This window comes from Dipteris shenzhenensis, chromosome 30 (genome assembly GCF_047967505.1).
Source record: "Dipteris shenzhenensis isolate YYH24624 ecotype China chromosome 30, Dip_SZ_1.0, whole genome shotgun sequence".
NCBI lineage: Eukaryota > Viridiplantae > Streptophyta > Polypodiopsida > Gleicheniales > Dipteridaceae > Dipteris > Dipteris shenzhenensis.
Genome location: NC_141625.1, coordinates 29,614,047 through 29,638,261, shown reverse-complemented (window position 1 = coordinate 29,638,261; position 24,215 = coordinate 29,614,047). Strand labels below are relative to the sequence as shown.

The 24,215-nt window shown below is 45.7% G+C and overlaps 1 protein-coding gene and 1 pseudogene across 1 annotated transcript in view; both read left to right on the top strand.

Annotated features, from left to right (window-relative positions):
* Positions 1 to 24,215, top strand: part of EMB2730 (Ribonuclease II/R family protein) — a 51,894-nt gene that overhangs the window by 1,864 nt on the left and 25,815 nt on the right. The window contains exons 2-10 of the mRNA XM_087401895.1: positions 3,202 to 3,361; positions 3,515 to 3,628; positions 3,730 to 3,807; positions 3,885 to 4,013; positions 7,162 to 7,383; positions 7,534 to 7,719; positions 7,809 to 7,871; positions 7,982 to 8,088; positions 8,181 to 8,330. Of these exons, the coding sequence (XP_087258021.1) occupies positions 3,202 to 3,361; positions 3,515 to 3,628; positions 3,730 to 3,807; positions 3,885 to 4,013; positions 7,162 to 7,383; positions 7,534 to 7,719; positions 7,809 to 7,871; positions 7,982 to 8,088; positions 8,181 to 8,330 (1,209 nt within the window). The remainder of the gene's footprint in view (positions 1 to 3,201; positions 3,362 to 3,514; positions 3,629 to 3,729; positions 3,808 to 3,884; positions 4,014 to 7,161; positions 7,384 to 7,533; positions 7,720 to 7,808; positions 7,872 to 7,981; positions 8,089 to 8,180; positions 8,331 to 24,215) is intronic.
* Positions 18,977 to 19,696, top strand: LOC147881946 (secreted RxLR effector protein 161 pseudogene; annotated as a pseudogene).

Genomic DNA, 24,215 nt, shown 5'->3' with positions numbered 1-24,215 from the left:
ATTAAATTGAGAACCTACATTGGTTGGGCACAATGGGATAGTGGACCAGCTCGATCTTTTGGGGCTTGTTGGCAGCTTCCCACAGAGAGAGAGGCTCGTAGTCAGGCTCTTTCTCACCTACGAGGGGCATATAGCAGGATGATAGAGATTGAGGCGACAATCCCGGATTCGTGGTGGGATGGTTTACGGAGTCCTTGGACCCCATTGTTGGTTAGGATAGTTCTTGTGGATAGGAGTACCGCTCAGGATACGCTTCTTTCGTGAGACCCTTAGATCTTATTAGTCCCATTTTTATAGGGTGGGACTAGGAGGCTCTGCAGGCAGAGACTGAGTTAGAGGATGAGCCAGGGGTGGACTTGGAGGATCTAGAGTGGCAGAGGATCATGGTAGTGGGTCGCGTGGGTAGGACTTGGTATATTGATCCCATCATAGTTATATCAATGTCGGAGGGATTAGTGTGGCGTTTGCGGCTTTGGGAGGGCAGACTCTTATGCAACATTCAATGGGATCCAAGAGAGTGGGTCTGCCCAGCCCGCATAGGGCAATCGGACCGGGTGGAGTAGTTCTCCTTCTTTTCTTCCCCCTTAAGGGAACGGCATTGGCTTGAGCATGATGTCCTGAGAGAGGTTATTTCCCCTTTTTGGCCTCGCCTCTGGATGAGCTTGCGCCCGCGCAACTTCACTTGGGGGATGGTGGCCTAGCTCACGGAGGGCGGGCACGCCTTCTCAATTGATCTCGTCTCACCGGCATACATGATACATGGACTACAGGTCTCCCGGATAGTGATCCATGACGCATCTCATCCTGCATGTTCACGCCCACCCCCTCTGTAGGAGGATGTTGTGTGGGAGACAGTATCCAGCATCATTGCCTGGAACATTTGGGTTGCTCGGTGTAGTCGGGTGATGGGAGGCTAGCTGGTTTCTCTGACGGCTATTCTAATAACCATCTGGTAGGATATCATCTTCACTTTGCGCGCCAGTTGGGAGCACGGTTCGAGAGCGACTGCCGAAAGACGGGAGCATTTCTGCCAGGCATGGCCGGCAGGGACCTTCTACGCCCTTTTTGCAAGTGGTATTCGTTGGATGTATAGACCACCACCTTGGTTGCTAGCTCCTATTTCGGAATCTCTCTAGGTGGTGAGCTGTGAGATCTGGAAATAGGGGGCTATAGTTGGCAACGTGTCCCTCTTTGATCTTCAGCTCCTTTTGGAAGCTGTTTGTATGATTTTTCCGAGCATTAATAGAAATTACTTTTTTTTGAAAAAAAAGAAGGAAGATTGAGTATCCATGTGCTTTCTAAGTAAGGAATTTAATATTGCGTCATTGTAGGAAGTACATAAGTGTGAGTGCAGCACACACATGGCATGTAAAGTCAAGGTACGCCCAGTGACGGGCTAGGTAGTGTAGACAAGAAGCCCGTGATAGATCATTGTCTATGTCTGGAGGAGTGGTAGTCTATCGTGCCCTCCTGGCAGCTGCTCTACATTTGACAAGTGCCACAGTAACCCATGTCGGCTGTATCCCAGGTCTGAACATAGATGAGATGTCAGCTAGCGTGATGTGTGCATTTGTCCTCTGTCGAATGTGTCGTGTCTCAGTCTCAAGGTGTTTGCCTCTCCTACTATCTGTGATTAGGGGGGAAGCATGCTCTGGCTGGAAGAACTTTGTGATCACACTCTGAGATGGGTTAGATAAGGCCTCTTGTCCTCGTCTCTTCTGTTTCTTGATTTGTTTGTTTATTTTTGCTTAGTCACCTTCTTCCTTTCTTCTTTATTTCTTGTTATCTTTTGACGTATTTTAGTGAGCACTGAATTTGTCGAAGAGATCCACATGTCTTTAGAAACATAGTATAGCTGCTTATGCTTGGGCACTAATGACAACATAAGCATTGCTTTGCTTGCAAGGTATGTCTACCTTTTGTTTTTCAAAATTTTGTTGTTAGCTCATTTTTCTTCTCTTTCGTTTTTCATTGTACAACAAAAATCCGAATTTTACGATTGGACATATTCTAGTCTTAAAAAGGTACTGATGACAACATAAGCATTGCTTTGCTTGTTAGGTATGTCTACCTTTTGTTTTTCAAAATTTTGTTGTAAGCTTATTTTTCTTCTCTTTCGTTTTCTATTTGATTATCATTCTACAACAAAATTTTGAATTGTACGATTGGACATATTCTAGTCTTACAAAGGTATATCTAGATGTCTTTAAATGGTCAGTTGAAAGTTACGATTGGAAAGCCATTGTCTACAAAAAGACGAGTGTACGAATACGCCCAATGATGGAAAGAGCACAATTGTCTTGTATGCATTTTATAGATATATACTAGTAGTAATGTCTTATCCTAGTGTTTTTGGATGAAGAGGTGTGTGTTGTCAGATTGGACATGACCTTTTGATGGGGTTGCACTCTTTGGGAGGACAACCTTTTTTTTGCTCCCTTTAGGTAAGACTATTCAAAAGTACGACTTCCATAGGTCCATTATTGAAGCACGATGTCCATAACTCCGCAATGGTTGACATTGTCTACTGATGCTAGGTTATTATTCTTTTGAATTTTTAATTTATCATACTCCTGTTTAAACCGCCTTCTTCCGTTGTCTCATTTTCACTCTTCTTGTTCTTAGCTTGTTTGACAAAAAATTGGCTTTGTAAGATTGGATAAATTCTAGTCTTATAAACATTTATAAATATATATATATCTCTCTCTATATATATGTGTGTGTGTGTGTGAGAGAGAGAGAGAGAGAAGAAGAAGAATGTATTACCGTCCTCTGGGGGCCGAAATACCGACCCATGAGAGAGAGAGAGAGAGAGAGAGAGAGAGAGAGAGGTATAAACATACATTTCCACCTTAATATCTTTAAAACAACATTTTGAGAACAATAAGCTTTATGGAGTGTAATGGCTTTGTTAGGTCCAAAGTCGGGGCCATATGAAATACGACAAGTTTTGCCTTGAAAGGATGGTAGGGGATTGAAGGTGTTTGACTTAAGCTGATGCATTGTCTGACTTAAAGTTGATAAATATAATAATTGTCATCCGTGATAACTTGATCGTTGATTTGGCAATCCATTTGAGATGAGGCGGTCCTTACAGTAAATTTGATTTTATCTGTCTTGAAAAGTTTGAAGAATCTGGATGAACTTCTTTCTACATTATCATCACTCTAGTGCTCTTGAATCATGGTGATACGTTCACAGACTTAGCACAAAGGCGAGAACTGAGGGCCCTTATGAAACAAAACCTGCAATAGTTCTACAGAAGGGAGTCCTGGTGGAATTTCAGAAGGACTCCGGCAAGATCATGGTTGGAGTCACTCAAAGTCGTGAAGGCAAGAGGAACTGGAACGTGATCGATCAGGTTTGTGCCTATAATGACCTTACAACCTGGGAATCTCTGCCATGAACGTTCCATTGATGTTTTGTTCTTGTGTCTGTTGATCTTTCTCGAATGTAGGTTCTTACATTTTCTTACGACTCATGACCTGCGTGATATAATTTTTGTAAATTCCAGAACGCAGATACATGCATTGTGCGTCCAAAGCAAATAAAACTGGTTGTGCCGGGGACAGAGGATTTCAATCCTGAGGATGTAGGCCACCTGTTACATGAAACCGAACTCTTACAGGTAATCAATTATTCCAGGTACTTGAAGTCTGTGGGTGGGAATTTAATGAGTTGGACTTGCAATTGACCTTTTTGCTAGTCTGGGTGTTTTATTCCGTACAGGACCCCACCCTTTTGGAGATAGCCTGGGAAGAAATGGTTACAAGGAGCAAAACAGCTGATATAGAGGAGCTGGCATTGGTGAGTGGCAACGACATCTGCCGATTGCCTTTTGGAATGGTTTTAGAAGAGCTTTCTAATGTGCTATATTGTTGCAGATCCTTTATGGTAGCACAACACCTGTGAAATGCTACAGTGCTTACCGCCTGCTGTCATCGAATCCAGTCTATTTCAGATGTAAAGATGATGGGTATTCACCAATTTTTGAAGCACGGCCTTTGGCACAGGTTAGAAATTGAAAGGAGTTCAATTAGTGGATTGATTTTGGACTATGATTCTGAGGAATGCAATGTTGTGAGCTAACATTATGAGATGATCACATTGAGGAAAATCTAGAGTGATATTTTTTGCCAATCTTAGAAAAGGTCTAGAGGTTCTTGGAGGTAATGTGTCAGGCCCTGATCCTCCACACTCAGCAACCCATTTTGTATAGGTTCAGCCAGAAGAGTACTTGCTTGAGAGCTTAGTGAGAGTTTGTGGTCCAGGTTTGAGATATTCTTGGGATTTCATTTCTTGAGATGATTCTTTTGTTGCGGACCTTGCCAAAGGAAGGACGGGTTGAAACAGACCCTCAGAGCATGGTGCTTGGAAGACTGTAGGTTGTTCACTCATTGAAGGCGGGAACGCGACTAAAGGTGGTGGTGCCATCAGGTGCTACCTTGGATGGACCTGTGTACCAGGATGGTTTGCTTGTGAAGACCGGACTTGGAGGAAGAAGAGCCACTGGTTGAAAAGCCAGGAACTAGAATTGACGCCGGATTGTTCCAGAGGGTTCCATCATGGGAGCTGCTGGGGCAACACCAGCGATGTGTTGGCATTGGGCCAAGATGTGTTGGTGAGAGGGGTTGTTGGAAAGGTTACCTCCCCATTTGTAAGCCCCCAAATGAGGAGAGCATGGAGGAGGGAGACCTAGGGCAGGATATGCCCAAAGAAGAGGGAGAGGGGGGCTGTCACATGGGCACAGGAGAAGAAGTATCTGGAGGGACCATTATGGCTGCAACAGATGGAGCCTGTGGAAGAAGCAGATGGTGGGGACATAAGGCCCTGGATCTGGCCAGACTAAAGGCAAATCATGAACAGCAGCATGGGAGGGTTAACCCGGAACAAAGTCGCCTACATGGAGGGGTCTTTGGCAAGGTATATGGGCAGGGCAATGACCTGCAGCAGGACCAGCACATGGTACAAATAGATGGCAGGGAAGCCTGCAGGAGAAGCCAGCCAGTAGGGTGACTGGTAGGGCTGGTCAGAGCCAGCCTACCAGGTCAGCTACAGGGCTGGACTATGGGGGCTGGGCCCCGCAATATATAGAAGGATATCTGCCCTAGTTTTGGGATCCCAGCAAGGGTCAGTTCAGTCGGCCTGTCGGCCAGAGGGGGCTGAGTTGACTGACCAGCAGTCAGCCACTATGGGCCTGCTGGGTTGGTAGGTTTGCCAGCCCTTGGGGCCTATATGAGTAGAGGCTGGAGGCCTCATTATCTCATCTACTTGAAGAAACAGTTGGGGAGCAGACAAGAAGCAGGAAGCCCTCCCTTGGACCTACACACAGGAGGAGGAGGAGGCTGAGATAGGGCTGCAGACTGAGCTCAAGGTGCTGCGCACCTAGGCTGGCTTCTGGACAGCAAGGTGGAAGGGATCTGGATGGAGAGTCTATATACGCTCGACGAGGAGCACGCGGGCTCAGTGTTCTAGAGATATTCAGCAGATAGTAGAAGTACCTTGTGGTAAGATCAAAGGAGCATGCTCTGGTGGGACTTTGTATCTATCTCTTTTGTATTGTGTCCATACCTTTGGATGGAAATATATTGTTTTGGTGGTTTCTATATCTGGCTGGATCATTGTCTTTTTACTACTTTGCACATCTAATTGAAGCACATAAGTTAAGAAGTTTGTGATTCCACCCACAGACACATATTGTGTGAGCTCCTGGGCTATTCTATCGGTCTTCCACTGTGCGTACCCCCTGTTTGTCGATTTCTAACAGATCATGCTTGTGGAGGATGAGTGGATGACTACAATATTACAAAGATAGCTGGGAGGATTCCTACCAATGAGGAGCAATATCGAGCAGCCACAAGGATCTCTCTGACGGGAATCAAGGACCAGGACATGGATGGTGCGGGGTGATGTTCATGTTGAAACAGACCTAGGATCTGTGGTACTTCGTAAGATTTGGTCTGTACCTATCTTTTGAGGTGTGCCAATGGATGAATATCTTGGTCGCTTGGGATTTTGAAGGCTCCGGAGTATTGGTGGCTTGGACTAGTATTTGTACCAGCATTCCACTGTGGCAGTGCCTAGAGATATTGAAGATGCGGGTTTGTGGACCTGATGATGAAGACATCCTCGACTTGTTCATGAAAGTTTCTGCAAGGGAGCTGATGGAGCGGTTCTTTGACAGAGTGGGTATTGGATCATGATGTGCCATTGAGAGGGGGTGTTGAATGAATAGGGTCAGTGCGGGGCTTGATACCTGTAGCAATATGGGAAATCATGGTGCCATATGGGCACATGAAGAGGGAGGGAGCCAGACTGCTACATGGGGAGCAGACAGGCTGCCACGTGGGCAGCAGCAACAGACCATCCTTCTTGGTTTGGCTTTGAGGCAGCCAATGAGGCCACCCTGTTCAGCAGATATGCTGACAGTGAGCCCAAAGTCTGGGCCGCTTATGGGGCTGGTATATAGCCCAGTCAAGTGTCCGTCGATGGGGCTATTGGGCTGGGCCAGGACAGCACAGTAAGTGCCTGGGTTGGGGCTAGTAATAGCCCCTGGTACTGATTGGCAGAGACTGGAGAGGACGAAGGTGATGGTACAGATTTGACAAGATTTTGTACTTGGATCTGATATCTGTACTCTGTGTGTACTGTCTCTTTATCTGAAGTGTTCTGTCTCTACACACACACACACACACACGCACGAAGTGAGTTGGCATTTGAAGTTTCGTTGTGAGATCTCAAGATGTTGTGTGTTCCACTGCGTAGGAGTTGGCTTCAGCAAGTGACTTCTTCTCTCTAATAGAGCCATGCAGTTGTCTTTATTTTGTTTCGTTCATAGTTTGTGTTTAACTTAATCTGGTTGCTGCTCTCCTGTCTGAATTTTTGTTATTAGTGTTGCCGCACTAGCTTGGACACAAGATTCATGTATGACATGTACATAATTAGTGTATGTTAGACAGAACTTACAACCAGCAAACTGTTTTACAATTGACTTGGATATTTTGAGTCCACTGTTTAACGATTACTTTTTTGCAGCTGCTTTCTACTACAATTTGTGTCAAGACTCTTGTCTTCGTCATTTCTCTGTTGTATGTTGCATGTGGAATGTTTCATGTAGTTTCTTCTTCATTTTACTTACTGTTTTAGTGTTTTCTGAAACAGGTGAGAGAGCTGCAGCATCAACAGTTGCGAGAAGAACTTGCTCACAAGAAGCTTACTGATTTTGTGGCCTACATAAAATCTGCAATGGAGTTGCCCTGTGATGAAAGGCCAACCCAGGCTTTGTGGAATTTGAAAGATGAGTTTAGAAGTCAACTGGAATCCTTAAAAGCATTTGCTCTAGAGACCTGCAATTCATCTGAACAAAAAGAGACTGCAATGCAGGTGTCTTTTCTTGGCATATTTTGAAACATATGGCGGCTTTTGAAGAGAAAACAAGCTCTAAAAAAGATCAATTTCCCACTGCTTCTGGACGTTACGTGTTTTAGCGAAAAAAAGCTAGGCATTTGCCATTGACAGCTCTTTGTGTGGAAGGTGCTGGAAATATTGGGAGTCGCTAAGAACCCTCCAACTGCAATAAATGTGATGATTCGAATGGGTTACTTCTCCATGCATGAGAACTTTGATCTTCTCAAGTTAGATTTACCAATTGGATTCTCTACCGAGGCTCGTGTGACAGCAGAGGCCATAAAAGCTCAACATCCGTATGACTTGGACAAGGTATATTAAATGTGCATGTAATGATAGGTCATTGAGCTTCAAAGAAGTGGCTCTGCTTAAGCATGTATTAATTGGATTTGGGTTTCCAGGATAGGCGAGTGGATCTCACTGCTTTGAAGGTATACGCAATTGATTCTGATAATCCAGATGAGGTGAGTTAGAGCCTTCCTCAGACCATTTTTGGTTTCATTTTGCTCTTGTGAAATGGATGAACAACCTACGGCAAGGTGATCTTGCTTTGTGTTGGTCTTGATGACAATAGATAGATGATGGCCTGAGTGCAGTTCAACTACCAGATGGCCGCTTGAAGGTCTGGATACATGTAGCTGACCCAGCACGATGGGTTGATTGGAACAATATCTTACGAAAGTCGGTGCTTTAGACTTCCGGTTCAAGTGATTCTTTCTTGCTATAGTCTTGTAAATGTTGCATGAAATATAAAAGATTCGTGTGCTGGATAGGGAAGCAAGCCACAGATGCACCTCTATTTATTTACCAACTATGACAATCCCGATGTTTCCCATGGAGCTTGCCATAGACTTAATGAGCCTTAAGCAGGGCCGCTGCTGTTCAGCTGTCAGTATTTCTGTGACATTATCACATGATGGGAGGTACTACTGCTTGCCTTTACTTTTTCTCGTTTGGACATTTTGGTGGTTCATATTGTGTTGTTGATTGTGGAACTTTCTTCGCACGTACATGAACTGCAATGAGGTGGGCGTTACTTTTCTGAGCCAAATATAATTTTTGTTTGTATGTGCTTGTCACAGTTCTGTTTGATGGCACAACTTTGTCTGACTTTTACCTCTGTTTGTCATCTTTCTGAATAGCCATAAGATACTGGGAAATCTCTAGGTTGGTACTAATGAACTTAGACAGTGATAAAAGTATGCGAAACTTTTATCTTTGATGTCTATTCGACATGTTTGTTAATTACCATAAAATACACGAGATTCCTCTGGTTGGAACAAACTTGGTGATAAGTTGTTTGCCCTGAATCGTATTACTTCAATGTTTATCTTTTGGAAATCACATATTAGCGGTTTCCAGCTTGAACATTGACCTTGAGCTGTCATGCTGTTTGTTTGCATATATCTGCATCGTACCTCATCGATGGCAATGTTTCTATTGAAACCTCTGCATATATCTGCATTGTACCTCATTGATGGCAGTGTTTCTATTGAAAGTTCTGCTTTATTGGTTGCCCCTTGTCTTTTGACTCTTCTATCTGACCTGGCTTTAGCTCTCCCCTGTTGCTGCACTCCCTTCGTCCCTCTTGGTTTCCCCGTCTGTGCCCGGCCTGCCCTCGCCACCCCTCCTAGCTCAGTCTCTTGTCCGCTTGGCCATCTGCTCTTTGCCCGCCCCCGCCCCCCCCCTCCCCTCCTCCCTTCTTTTCCCTTCTCCTCTTCTAGCTGCTCCACCCTTTGCCTCATCTGCTTCTGCTGCTCTCCCCTCTGCTTCTGCTGCAATCCCCTTCTTGTCTTCCCTCTTCTGTCTACTCCTCACATCCTTGCCTGCTGCTCCTCCCCTGTGCTCCTCCTCCTCTCCTCTCTGTTGCTGCCCTGCCCCTGTAAGGTTGCTTCCCCACTCTGTGTTCCTAGGGTGGCTGCAGGAAACATGCCTCCCGATTCCTCAGCCCTTTGTTGTCCCCTTCAAGTCCCCCCCTCCATGCAAAGATGGTTTATATCTCAGCCAATGAAAACAGTAACATACCTGAACATGCCGATGCTCACATGTGGGAAGCACACAAACCCTCGACTGTGGAGGGACATAATATTTAAGAGTGTCATTAAGCTTTGCAACTAAGAAATGAAGGCTCACACAAATTCTCAACAATATTAAAGCTAAGCAAATCCCGAAACTGTTAGAAATGACCCAACAGAGGGTACACGTAGCGGAAGACTTATAGTAATGCCCAGGAGCTCACACAGTGTGCGGTGTGGGTGTGGAATCACAGACTTCTTTACTTACGTGCATTCAATAGGTGTGCAGACTCATTAATAGACAATGAACCAATCAGATAGAGAAACCACCAAATAATATATTTCCGTCCACAACTATGGACACAATAAAAGAGACAGATCCAGAGTCCCACCAATGGTGTGGTCCTCTGATCTTACCACAAAAGTCCTTCTCCTATCTGCTGGCTATCTCTAGACTAGAGTCCGCGTGCTCCACCTCGAGCGTGAGTAGACTTTCCGTCCAGAATGATCTTCTCCACCTTGCTGTCTGGAAACCAGTCTAGGTGGGCAGCTTCCTGCAAGCTAAGTCTGCAGCACAAGGGACTTCTTTCTCCTCCTGACTGTAGGCCCAAAGATAGCCCTGCTGCTGCTCCTTCTGCTGGTGGAATTGCTGCTCCAGATGATGATGAAATGAGGCCTGAATGGCCTCCTTATATAGGCCCCAAGGCCTGCACCAAAAAAACCGACCAGTCTGTAAAAACTGACTGTCTGTAAAAACCGACTCAGTCTGTAAAAACCGCCCTTAAAGGGCTCACAAGTCAGGCCTTTTATGGCCCAAACTTCCAGGGCTTTTGGCCCTCCATTCAAGGCAAATATGCAGCCTACAAAAGGCCTGCCACCTCCCCACTGCCAGTCACATTCCTTGCTGCAGATCTGAGCCTGTACTCCCTGCCATGTCTGCGCCTCTGCAAACAGTGCGCCTCCATGTCCTAGATCCTCCGCAATCTGTCCCAGACTGTCTTGCTTTTGCTCCGTACTTTCCTGGCCCTGTGTCCTGCCCTTAACAGTCCTAGGTGTGCTGCCCTCATGCCAGCCATGATGCTGTCTATGTCGCAGCCCCTCTCTCATTTCCTGTTGGGTACTGCCCTAGGTCTCCCTCCCCCATGCTCTCCTCATATGGGGGCTTACAGATGGGGAGGTGACCTTTCCAACAGAAACTGTGCTTATACTATAAAGAATGACTAAACTAATGTTGATACTATTATGAGCTGCATGCACAAGGAAAGTAGCAAATCGATATGAGCAGGCAGAATGAGCTTGATACCAGACACACGAAAGGGTCTTGGTTTGTAGATTACTATGCGTGATGGAGTTCATGGTTTTCAACCTTATGAGTGACTATCATGAGATTGAAACTGCACTATGTTGTGTTTTTAGAGGATGAGTTTGTGGATGTTCTGGATTCATCTAGATATATGAGGTTCAGCTCCACAAGGACTCCTTCAACCCTAGAAGGCTTGATTCACTCGGACTCCAAGGAGGTCTTGAAATGATCATAGCAATCCTTTTTGGCGGAGCACTGGAGGCAGTCACCCTAGAGGTGGAGGTGAAAAGGAGAGAGTTGTGGGCTTACATGTCCTCGGTAGTCATGTTAACAATGATGTGAAGCAAGAAGGCTTCATAGATTGCTGCCAAGAACGACAAAGCCTATGCTATCATATTGCTCGGCCTTGGAGATGATTACATTCATCACATCTCCGACATACAGTCTGCTCCTCAAGCATGGATCACTTTGGACACTCTTTTTGGAGCCCGATCTAAAAACTCTAAGATTGCACTTATGATCTCATTCTTTGATCTACATATGCAGGAAGGAGCTACTATAGCCTCTCATGTCAATTATCTTCGCAGTCTTATGGTTCAGCTTGCGTTAGTCAAGTCTCCCATCTCCGAAGATATTGCTATTGCTGTGCTTCTCAAAAGCTTACCTGACTCCTATGCTACTCTTGTCACTACCTTCAAGTATCATAATAATCCTTCTCTTGAGGGTATCATCAATGCTCTCCAAGAGGAAGAAAGAACTCAACAACGCAAGGTAACTGACACTGCATTTTTAGCAAAGAAAGGCAGTTCTAAGGTAAGAAAGCCTTGCACCCATTGTGGCAAGACTAATCATGTGGAGAAGGACTGTTTCAAGGCTCATCCATGCACCATTTGTGGCCGTGATAATCACCGGGAGAGGGACTGCTACTCCAAAACCTCTACATCAGCTCCTGCATCTACCTCAGCCCATGTTGCTGCAACATCTCCATCAGCTGATCCTGCTATTCCTTCCTTACATGATGAAAAGTGGGCTTTCTGATTACTTCTATGTTTTGTCTACCACCTTGACCACCGATGATGTAGGTCAAGGGGTTCTAGTGTCTTGGTCTTTCTATTTGTCTACAGTCAGTCTTCTGTCTATCTAGTCTTGTCTGTCTGTCTATTAAGCAGCAATCAGAAGCACATGAAGGTGATGATTTGCTAGCTAGGCGTAGGGCAGCTTTGTTGCAAGCCTCGAACCCTAGTAACCACAATATTAGGACAGCACACTGTCACGACACGATTTTGTAGTCTAGAATGTATTAGGCTAGCATGATCAAATGTATTAATTAGAAGGTAGGCTAGGTAGGTCTAAATGGCTAAATGCCATATGGATAATGTATTGGATATGTTAATTGATTAATATAAATGGTGCACTCACACATGTAGGTCCTAGGATAGGAATGGGTAGGAATGCATAGGTGCATTAATAAATGGTAGACATAAAAGTGACATAGGCTAAGGGTAGAATAATGGGGTATGCCCAAGGGATGGATCCCAAGAGGCATGAGGATGTGACCTCTCGTATGCATGGAATGTGTGTATGAGGCATTATGCATTCATATGTGGTTTGTGGATTGCATGAGCATTGTAGAGTTGTTGTCAATAGCAAAAGTACACTCACGTGGGCACTCTTTCCACCCCATTTGGAGGGCCAATGCTTCTCAATTCTTGCATCATTCTTTCATACAAGTGCATCCTCCAATTGGTACGTGACACACACAATGCCTGAGTGAGCTGTGGGCTACGTGTACGATTGGAGGAAGCTGGAAAATCAGAACAGAAAAAAATGGCGCTAGTTGGCTTTTAGCAATTTTGGGCTAAGAAAAGGTGATTTTCTGGGAGTGTTTGCCAACTTTTGGAGGATTCTTTGTGAGGAAAGCAAGCCCTGCTTTTTTATAGGCTATAGCAGGCTTTAATCAAGTTTGGATATGGGCCTATGAAGCGGCAAGACAACCATAGCCCTGAAAAGGGCTGATTTTTACTTAAGGCACTTTTCTGGATTCCTCAACTTATTATAAGCAAGGGGGTGGGAGGAGATGATTCTGTTGGAATATGGAAAAAGAACTAGAACTAGAAACTGGAAATGGAAACTAAATGACAAGACTAAAAGACAAGAAATACCTTGAGAAGAGTGTAGACAAGACATAAGCTAGACTGATTGATTAGAATGATGTGACCCATTGAATATATGGGCCAAAGTACAAGACATAATGCAAGAGTGTTTATGGGATAATTGTAGAAGTGCCACATGGCACACACTCAAGACATAAAGACTAGACTTAGACTTAGACTAGGAAATAGTACACTTAGTGTGCACTCATCTCCAACACCCTCCTTAAGTGGACACTAGGAGTAAGACAGAAAGACAAGACTAGAGGACAGACATAAAGACTGATAGACTGAGAGACAAGATAGAAGACATGACAGACAAAAGATCCTGAGACACCCCTCCTCAAGTGATATCCTCATATGGGTCCACAAGGGTAGGGACAAGATGGATCTAAAACATAGTCAGATTGATAGACAAATAGACAAACCATGCAGTTACTTCAAGCAAGAAATCGGCTAGAGAATTGAAGTAAGAGTATTCCCTTGTAGACATGCAGTAAGTACTTTCATATTTTACTGATTTATTCATTGATGTGCCTCATCAGCTGCCTCCTAAGAGATATGTAGACCATACAATAGCTCTCAAACTTGGAAGCAAGGCAATTAATAAAGCTCTATAAGCTCTCTCTAGGATGGAAAGAGAGGAAGTAGCAGAACATGGGAAGGAGCTGCTTAGGAAGAAATTTGTTTGTTACAGTGCATCACATCAAGAACAGGTTTGCCATCCCTAGGTTCCTGCTTTGTTGGATGAACTCAAGGGTGCTTAGGATTTTATAAAGATAGAGCTGAGGTCGGGGTAACAAGATTAAAGTAAGAGAGAGTGATTAGAATCAGACAACCTTTCTTCGAAAAGAGGCTTGTATGAGTTCAAAGCAATGCCCTTTAAAGCAAGTAATGAACCATCTACTTTTGAATCATTGATGAGACCAATATTGCAACCAATTGTTTGTCGATTTTGCTGGAATTTTTTGACAGTATTCTCAAAGTAAGAGCACACCATGCATGTCAAGCAGATGCTAAAGTTATCGAGGATGGAGAATCTTTATGCTAAGGTCAGCAAATGCACTTTTTGTTAGAGGTGGCATCTCTTGATCATAGTCACAAGAAACGTTTCGTCTGTTTCGCCGTTTCGCTGTTTCGACAGGTTTTGTTTCGTTTCGTTTCGTGCTGTCAGACGAAACGGATAGGTTTCGAATTGATACTTAATATATACCCTTATAGGTACAAAAAGATATGTTATATTTAAGTTAGAGTGAACAAAGAGAAATATAAAGTCAAGACACTAAAAGGAAATTCAAAACATAAACACCTTGGATTCTAGAAAAAACGGGGCAAAAACGTTTCTTTTGATTTGGGCGAAACAAAGGTTTCGTTGAGAGTGTTTCGTCCTATTTCGAAACGTTTCGTCTGTTTCGCGTTTCGAAGTTTCGAAGAGGACGAAACGGGTTTTCATGTGACTATGTTCCTGATGTATCATATGTAGCATATGTGTGAGGAATTCTTTGTGGGTGTGCCCACCCTAGGGTAGGAGGGGTGATGGCATGTGTCCCCGCCAGGATTTAGTGTAAGTTCCAGCCTGTTCCAGGTGCTCGTAGGCTGCACCAGTTGTACATGATGCAGGGACTCTTGCGGGTCTGTACGGCACTGTTCAGGGTTCTTTGGACTTGTGTTGCTGCCTCATAGAGTCGCCCTTGGCTGCATCTGATCTGGACTCAGCATGGGGGTCCAACCAAGCCACCCCCTGGACAGTAGACCCGACCTAGCTGGTCGGGTTACCAGATGCCTTCCCATGGTCTAATGAAGCACAATTCAACTTAAAGATGTCAAATTTGTATTGACACATGGCCCAAAGTTGATGCGCCAAGATCTTTCCATACCATTCATGTGAAGGGAAATCGCAGTATCAGAGGAATAGGAGCCCTTTTAGGGCAAGAGAGTGGATGATAAAGAGCAAGAGAGCAATAAATTTTTTAGGAAAGCGTTCACTTATCACATGTAAGACAAAAGATCGTTGGCAATCCTACATGCATTTATATTGGAGCAAACTCAAATTCAAATATGGACCGTCCAACTGGTAGATGAGCATCACAAGGGACCAGGAATACCTAATATCGGGTTACAATTGGTCTTGCTGGTCAGCAGGATATCTTTCAGAGGTATCTGACAAAGGCTGAGGATTGGTCGGACCCTGATTGTGATTCACCTAGGCAGGTCATGGATGGCTGATGCGCTGGATGCAAGGGAGCTATGGAGACGCTTCCAAGAGCAGCATGACACTGTACATCTATCAAATGCTCCCTATGCTTGGAATGATAGGGAGCATGTACAGTCTAGACTAGCATGGCTGCAATGGACGGAACCTGTGGAAGGAGCAGATGGCGGGGACAGCAAGTCCTGCATCTAACCTGGCAGGAGGTCAATCACGAGCAGCAGACATGGCGCAGAATTGCACAGATAAAGGCGCCTATGTGGAGGGCATCTATGCGCAGATGGACAGCTTGCAACAGAGCCTACAGGTGGTGCAACTATGGAAGGGAGAAGCAAGACCTGGGTCGGCCATTGGCTGAGGCTGGTGGGTCTGGTTGGAACCAGCAAATCAGGCCTGGAGATAGGCTGGCCAGGGGGGGCTGAATCCCTGGAACAAAGGCTGCAAAAGGGCCTAGAGAAGACCCTTATATAGGGCCGTGGTTGTTAGCACCTATGTGTTGGGAGTGTAGGGTGACACCTTAGGTGTAGGCCCGGGGCACTTTTTACTCCAACTAGTGGAGGTTTTTTTCCCCCGAGCTTGGCAGGCACACTTCCATGTGACCTGCAGGGTGTGCTTAGCAAGCACAACCTTATCCATGTATATGATGTGACTTTAGTCACATCTTCTGCATCAATCATTCGAGCTTTGTGTGCTTGCTCTCTCCTCATGTGTCTCGTCTCTGCACCAACAAATGGTATCAGAGCATTGCCTTTGACCGACGCTACGTGAAACTTCCAGCTGCCATCCCCCATCACCTTGCTCGTGGTGCTGCTCTCTGCTGGGCGACCTTATGTTGTCCGCACAGAAGTGTGTGCGTGGAGCTGTTGCTTCAGAACCATCGCGTGGAAGAGAGACTTGCTGCCTATCAGCTGCTCGTGGAGCTGTCGCTAATGCCTGAGCACTGCGCCATTGACATGTGCGTGGAGCTGCCTAGCTGTTTTGCTTCAGAACGGGCTGACTACGCTTTTGCCTCAACAAGCAGTCACCCCTGTGGAAGCCGTCGTCTGCTCCTGCTGTCGTAGCCGCTGCTGTGCATTGCTGCCTACGCCTGTGCCTCAAAAGGCCGTCGCCCTGCCTGTGGTAGCCGACACTTGCGTGGAAGCGCCGTTGCCACGTGACTTGTGCCATCTCCACCTGATCTTCCCCGACGACCTGCTCTGCTCTAGCTCGACACCTACGTGTGAAGCCTCTTCTTGTGGAGAGCTCCCGGCACTGTGCCGTTGTGAAGACACGCTGCCTACGCCTGTGCCTCACTTGCTGCATTGCGCCATCGCCTTAGCCTTGTGCCAACGCCTGTGGACACATTGTTGGGAGGCTGCCGCTCTTGTGTGACGTGAAGCTAGGCGACTACTGCCTTTGCACAAGACGGGCTACCTATGCCTGTGCCTTAACTGGCCGTAGCTCTGTCGTGGAAACGCGCAGCCTGTGACCTGCGCTCCTGCTGGCGGCCACCCCTACCATCTTGTCGTGGATGCTATGCGATAGGCGATTCGTGTCCATCCGCTCCTGCTGTTCAAGCGCATTCGCCCGTGAAGCTATCGAAAGCTGGTTGTTGCAGGTCTGAGAGTGGAACTTACCTCTCATTTTTGTGGCTTTTTGGTACGTTCTGGTGGTTTTGGCCCGTGTGCCTCGGGGTATTTCTCTTTATTTTCAGGTACATAGTCATTTAGGGCAGAATCAGAGAAGTCTGAGGAGAAGGTGCATGCCTTATTGGTCTTGAGATATTTGCCTTGGGATTTGTGCATTTTGAAAAATTCTATGCAATTGCAATGGTAGAAAGGGATGTATTTGGACTGCTCTCTGCAGAAGATAAGTTGGATGGCACCAACTATCCTCTCTGGTCGTACATGATGCGACATGTGCTTGTGGCCAAACGCTTTTGGCGCATTGTGGATGGCACTCAGTTGCGTCCACATGCACCAACAAATGCTCCTTCACCTAGTTCAAAGGGTGAGTCATCTCGGATTACAGAGATATCACAATCACCTACTCCAGAGCAGAGTCGATGGGATGGCCGAGATGCCAATGCACATGCCTTGATAGCATTATCTGTTAAAAGAAGCATTATTCCTCACATCCGGTCATGCAAAACAGCAAGGGCAGCTTGGGAAAATTTGGCAAAGTTGTACCAAGTCAGGAATGAAGCCCGTGTGGCATACTTGAAGAGGAAATTGGAGACTCTTCCTATGCTTGATGGTGATTCCATGGATGATTATCTCACGAAGGTAAAGGATTTACGGGAGCAATTAGCATCCGTGGATGAGATTATTCCGGATGCCTCGTTGGTTTCTACAGTGTTGCAGGCCATCCCCGACACGTATCAGAATGTGTCCACTACTATGCGGCTTATGATGAAGGGTAATCCCAATTCAATTACCTTCGATGAGCTTGTTTCTGTACTCTTGCAAGAGGAGTAGTCCATATATAATAGGACCGTGATGTGTGTGGCTGCTTTTATTGCCAGCCAGAAAGGCAAAGGTAAGGCTGCATTTCAGGGGGCCAGCAAGCCCAAGAAAGATGCAGGCCAGCCATCTGGCAAGTATGAAAAAGAGGGTGATAAACCCAAGAAAAAGGGGAAGTGCAACTATTGCAAGAAGCCAGGACTCTACATTAATGAATGTCGCAAGAGGCTTGAGAAGGAAAAGAGCAAAGGGGCCAGCATGGCAATGACGGATAATAACAAAGAGGCTGCAAATTACACTTATACATCCTCCCATGATGAGGAATGGGCTTTTGTAGTGTTATGCAGTTACAATCCGTCTATTCATGATGCATGCCTATCTGTGAGTGATGCCAATGTATGGTATTTTGACAGTGGTGCATGCCTATCTGTGAGTGATGCCAATGTATGGTATTTTGACAGAAGGATTTGTTTACATCTTATGCAGCTGGCTATCATGGAGGCACGGTGACATGTGCCAACAACTCCTCCCATCCTGTGCAAGGAGTGGGAAAGATTGTACTTACCGCAGCAAATGGTGGTGTATTTACACTCTCTGATGTGCTATGGGTGCCTGGCATAAAAAAGAATTTGCTTTCAGTTTCAGCCATTTCCGGTGGTGGCTTAATGGTGAAGTTTTTGGATGACAGATGCACCGTACATGACATTAGTGATGGTGAAAATGAAACATGGCACTTAACTGAATTGCCTCTAGGCAAAAAGGCCATTGGTTCTAAGTGGGTCTACAAGATTAAGCGGAAGGCTGATGGTTCAGTAGACTGCTTCAAAGCAAGACTCCTTGCGAAAGGGTATGCTCAGCAAAAGGGTATTGATTTTGATGAAACCTTTGCCCCTACCTCTCGCATGACCACTATCAGATGCATGATCGCCATGGCAGCCCATCATGGATGGCAAGTACATCAGTTGGACATCAAAACAGCGTTCCTACATGGAGACTTGCATGAGGAGGTTTATGTTACACAGCCTCATGGATTTGTGCAGGATGGACAGGAACACTTAGTGTGTAGGCTTCGCAAAGCTCTGTATGGCCTTAAGCAGGCACCTAGAGCTTGGTATGAAAAGATACACACATATTTGGTTGCCCAGGGATTCAGCAACAGTCCAACTTAGAGTACCCTCTATGTTAAAAGGACTCGGGATGTTTTTTTGGTCATTGTTTTATATGTTGATGACGTGCTGCTCACAGGCCCCAATGAGCAAAATATTGCAGCCTTCAAGGCTGAATTACATTCCTCATTTGAGATGAGTGATCTGGGCCCTTAACATTTTTATTTGGGCATTCAGTTTATACAGCCGGATGATGGTATTGTTCTGATACAAACTAAGTACATCAAGAAGTTGCTTCAGCGGTTCTCTTTCCAAGATTGCAAGCCAGTTGCAACTCCTGTGGAGACTGGGATGAAATTCAGCATTGAAGATTCTGGGGATGCTTTTGACCAGACATTGTACCAGCAGGCTGTGGGCTGTTTGATTTATTTATGCAATACACGGCCAGATATTCAGTTTGGGGTCTCCTTATTGAGTAGATTCATGCATTGCCCAGGAACCAAGCATTGGCAGGCTGTTAAGCGGGTGTTCCGCTATTTGCACGGTACTATGCACCTTGGTTTATTCTTTCCCAAGGGGGCTGATCCACAGCTGCATGCTTTCTGTGACTCCGATTGGGCAGGATGCTTTGACACAAGAGTGTCCACTTCAGGTTTTTGCTTCTACTTTGGGTAGTCATGCATCTCTTGGTTGAGTAAGAAGCAACCCTCCGTGGCCACTTCCAGTTGTGAAGCTGAGTACAAGGCAGCTTTCACAACCACCATTGAGTGTGTTTGGCTCAGGCGATTATTTGCTGATTTGGGTATGAGACAGGAGTCTGCTACCTCTATTTTTACAGACAGTCAGAGTGCTTTGGCAGTTGCGAAGAATCCCGTCTTCCATGCTCGCACAAAGCATATTGAGGTTCATTATCATTATGTCAGAGAGAGATTGTCTGCCTCAGAAATCAGCATGATCTGTGTGCCTACACATGACAATGTGGCAGATGTATTCACCAAAGCATTGTCTCATGAGAAGTTCGAAGGCTTTCACAAGCTTCTGAACTTACTTCCTTTTGGTGATTGATATCACATTTGCCTTGTACACTGTCACCACTTCACTCCAGGGGGGTTCGTTAGCACCTATGTGTTGGGAGTGTAGGGTGACACCTTAGGTGTAGGTGCGGGGCACTTTTTACTCCAACTAGTGGAGGTTTTTTTCCCCCGAGCTTGGCAGGCACACTTCCATGTGACCTACAGGGTGTGCTTAGCAAGCACAACCTTATCCATGTATATGATGTGACTTTAGTCACATCTTCTACATCAATCATTCGAGCTTTGTGTGCTTGCTCTCTCCTCGTGTGTCTCGTCTCTGCACCAACACTGGTTGGGTTGGTAGGGGCAGCCAACCAGGTCGGTTTTAGGGCAGACAGAAAGTCGGCCAGTTAGGGGTTTGCCAGTCGGTTTTTTGCCAGCCCCTTAGGGCCTATAAAAGCAGAGGCTCTTGGCCTCATTTGATCATCACTTGGAGCAGCACAAGTACCAGCAGAAAGGAGCAGCAGGGAGCTTGCCTTAGGCCTCATCACTGGAGGTAAAGGGAGCACATAGGAGCTGCAGACTTAGCTAAGAGTGCTGCCCACCTAGGCTGGTGCAAAGACTGCAAGTTGGAAGGGATCTAGACCGAAAGTCTACGGAAGCTCAAGGTGGAGCACGCGGGCTCGAGTCTAGAGATAGCCAGCAGATAGGAGAAAGACCTTGTGGTAAGATCAGAGGATCACACCATTGGTGGGACTCTGGATCTCTCTCTTTTGTATTGTGTCCATAGCTTTGGACGGAAATGTATTATTTTGGTGGTTTCTCTATTTGGCTGGTTCATTGTCTATTGATGAGTCAGCACATCTATTTTATGCACATAAGTTAAGAGGTTTGTGATTCCACATCCCACACCACACTGTGTGAGCTCTTGGGCATTACTGTTAGTCTTCCGCTGTGCTTAACAAAGCTATGCATGCAAAGTACTCTTATTGTTCTTCAAAGGCTAGATGGGGGCGGTAAAATGCTAAGAAGATGACAAGACAGTTCTTGTAGACCACTAGGTCTAGACCAATAGAGACATAGCTCTAGCTGTTGGAAAGGTCACCACCCCATCTGTAAGCCCCCATATGAGGAGAGCATGGGGGAGGTAGACCAGGGGATATTGGGGCTGCCACATGGGCAGCACACAGAAAGGGCAGAGATTGCCACATGGGCAGCACACAGTTTGCCATGTGGGCAGCTGTCAAAACAGGAATGTGTGGGCCTGCAAAAGAGGCGCATAGGTGGCAGCATAGGCAGGCTGAAAGCGCGTGCATGGTGGGCTGTCTGGCAGAAGAGATGGCGCAGAAGGGCATGGCAGACCAGCAGATTAGGTCCCCACTCTTATTCTCAGCCAAGGCAATAAAGTGCTTGACGCATGAAGAAACATCAGACTTGGATTTCAATGCAAAAATCCAAGTGTACCTGGTGAAATCATCAATAAAAGTAACAAAATAGTAGAACCCCCCAAGAGCTGCAACCCCTCATGGGTCCATAAACATCACTATGAACGAGATAAAGCTTACGTGAAGCACCAACTCTCCCATCCTTGGGAAACGCAGCATGGTGCATCTTACCAAGTAAGCATGGTTCACAAACATGTTTGGTAGGCATATGCATTTTGGGAAGATCCACAACCATATCTTCCTTATATAACTTCACCAGGGCTCCAAAATTGAGGTGTCCAAACCTCTCATGCCACAAATGAGTATTTGCCATGGTAGAATCGATAGCAAAGGCATGCGCATGGGCAAGTGTGGCATCATCATCTGAACATCTGTCATAAGCATCAAGTCTGTAAAGACCGCTAGACAATGTGCCAGTCAAAACCAGGGTAGAGGCATGTGTAACATCATACACTGTACACCTCACACCATAACAAATAACTTGAAAGCCACATGTAGCAATGGCTGAAATAGAAATGAGGTTCTTACGAATATTTGGAACATAAAGCACATACTCTAGAGTGACAATACCACCAGAGACAGAAGTAAGAGCAACTTGCTCAATACCTTTCACGGTATATGATGCATTATTGGCACATGTGACACTGCCCCCCTTAGATGTAAGCTCCAATGAGCTGAATAACTTCCTGTAGGAAGTGATGTGCTTGCTAGCACCACTATCAAAGAACCGAGCATCACAAACATCTGAAACTGCCATACAAGCATCATGAACATCAGGATTATACTGACATGTAACCAAGAAAGCCCAATGGTGGTCTTGTACAAAATTAGCGGATTCATGTCGATCTTTTGAACTAGAAGAACCAAATACTTCAAGACCAGACTCTTTCTTTTTCTTTTCAGATGCTATGCGCTTCTTGCATTCAGAAATATCATGCCTAGTTTTCCTGCAATAGTTACATCTCTTCTTCCTTTTGTTATCGCCTGAAGAAGAGGCACCATGCAAATGATCAGCATGGGAATGAGAGGGCTTTCCAGCTGAAACCTTGCCTTTACCTTTGTGTTTATGATGGGCAACAAATGCTTGATCACTAGCCATAGTAGCATTGCGATTCACACGACTTTGCTCCTCTTGAAGAAGAAGAGCAACAAGCTGGTCAAATGAGAAATGATTGGCATCACCCCCTGCAACCAACCTCAATGTAGTAGCAAAGCCTTGATATGAATCAGGCAACCCATCAAGGGTATTAGAAACCAGCTGAGAATCAGGCATAATCTCATCAATGTTATTACTAACTGCTCTTTCAAATCCTTTACATTAGTGAGATAGGCATCCATGTTACCACCCTCATCAAGCTTTAAATCTTTCAATTGCCTGTGGAGATAGGCAACCCTCGCCTCATTCCGCACCTGATACAAAGATGCAAGTTGATCCCATGCTTGCTTAGCTGTTTTGCAAGACCGAATATGAGGGATAATAACCCATTTCACTGAAAGAGCAATCAAGGCATGTGCTTTGGCATCACGACCATCCCATTAAATTTGCTCGTGTGAAGGAGGCAAAGCACCTGGAGTAGGAGGTGCAGGAGTCCTGGTTGTAGCAGTAGAACCATCACTTGAAGACCCGTCACCTGAAGAAGCAGAGGCTGCAGGTGTAGCACCAGTAACAAGTGCGTGTAGGCCTGGCCTCAGAATCTGAAACAATATGCCATAGATTCTTGGCAACCAAAACATGTCCCATTATGTATGACCACATGGGGTATTTGGTGCCATCAAGCTTGTCATCGGCCCTAATCAGCCCAAACAAATCATCTTTGCCACCAGACATGGTGCTGAAATATAAGGCAAATGCACCAACTGGCAAAGCAAATGAGAGAAAGGCAACCTCTCAGAATCAAGTGCCAAAAAAACTGCCCAAGCTTCAAAGCTTATGTCTGCAAAAGACTCTGTTGTCCCAAGGTGTACCTGTTGCAAGAAAAATCCCCAAAGGCAACACGAGGCCTTTCCAAAATGCAAATGAAGCAGAAATTGGAAAAAGCCAATGCAACAACGGCTTACCCAATGATGAACAGCAGTGACAGGCTCTGAAAGCGAGCAAATGAGGGTTGGAAATGAGAAGTACAGCAAAAGAAGTGCTCCCACGAGAAGGAGAGCACGTAGAAATGGAGAGAAAGAGATCCAATGGAGAGAAGCTCGCAGCCCGAGGCAAAGGGATGCCAAATGAGGAGGGAAGGGCTCAAAGAGAAGTCTCCGGATCAATTCAGCAGCTCCAAATGGCTCCAAATGCCGGCAAGGAGCTCGAGGCCGCTCCAAAATGTTGGCACGCAGCTCGAGGCAGCTCCGAAATACTGGCATGCAGCTCGAGGCAGCTCCAAAATGTTGGCATGCAGCTCGAGGCAGCTTTGAAATGCTGGCGTGCAGCTCGAGGTAGCTCCGAAATGCTGGAAAATCCGAAATGCTGGAAAATTTGAGAAATGACTGGCACGCACCCCGAGGCAGCCCATACTGCAGTGAATGTACTGAAATTTTGACAAACCGGACAGAAGTACGTAATTTTTTGACAGATGTACGGATTTTCGTACAATTTTTGACAGCTATACGGATTTTCGTACAATTTTTGACGCATGTACGGATTTCTGTACAATTTGATGCATGTACGATTTTTTTTTTTGACAAGTTTGGAATTCCGTACAGATGCTGTAAATGCTCGCGTGTGGTCGTTTTTTGTTGCAGCAGGCTGGAAATGCACTGAAAAACAATTCCCTTCGCGAGAGTTGCTCCAAAGTGCGGTCTTCTCGCGACAAAATGAGGTTTTTCGCACATAAGTGCTTGGAAAGGTCTCAAACACTCGTGGGAGTGTGAAAACCAGCAAGACTAGCAAGAATGAGAGCTCCAGAGGCTGCCAAACAGCTTGGGAAAGCTGTCAATCGCTGAGGGAATGGATGCCCGACCTGCTCTGATACCACTGTTGGGTGTTGGAAACAATGGAAGCACAATGGAGAAAAACGAGATGCTGTAATAGATTGCTGCAAAACTGAAGTGTGGAGGCTCAAGGGAGAGCCAACATAACAAAACCCTAGGGCTAACTGCCCTCACTGGACTAAGTGTCCTAACTGACCTAGATTT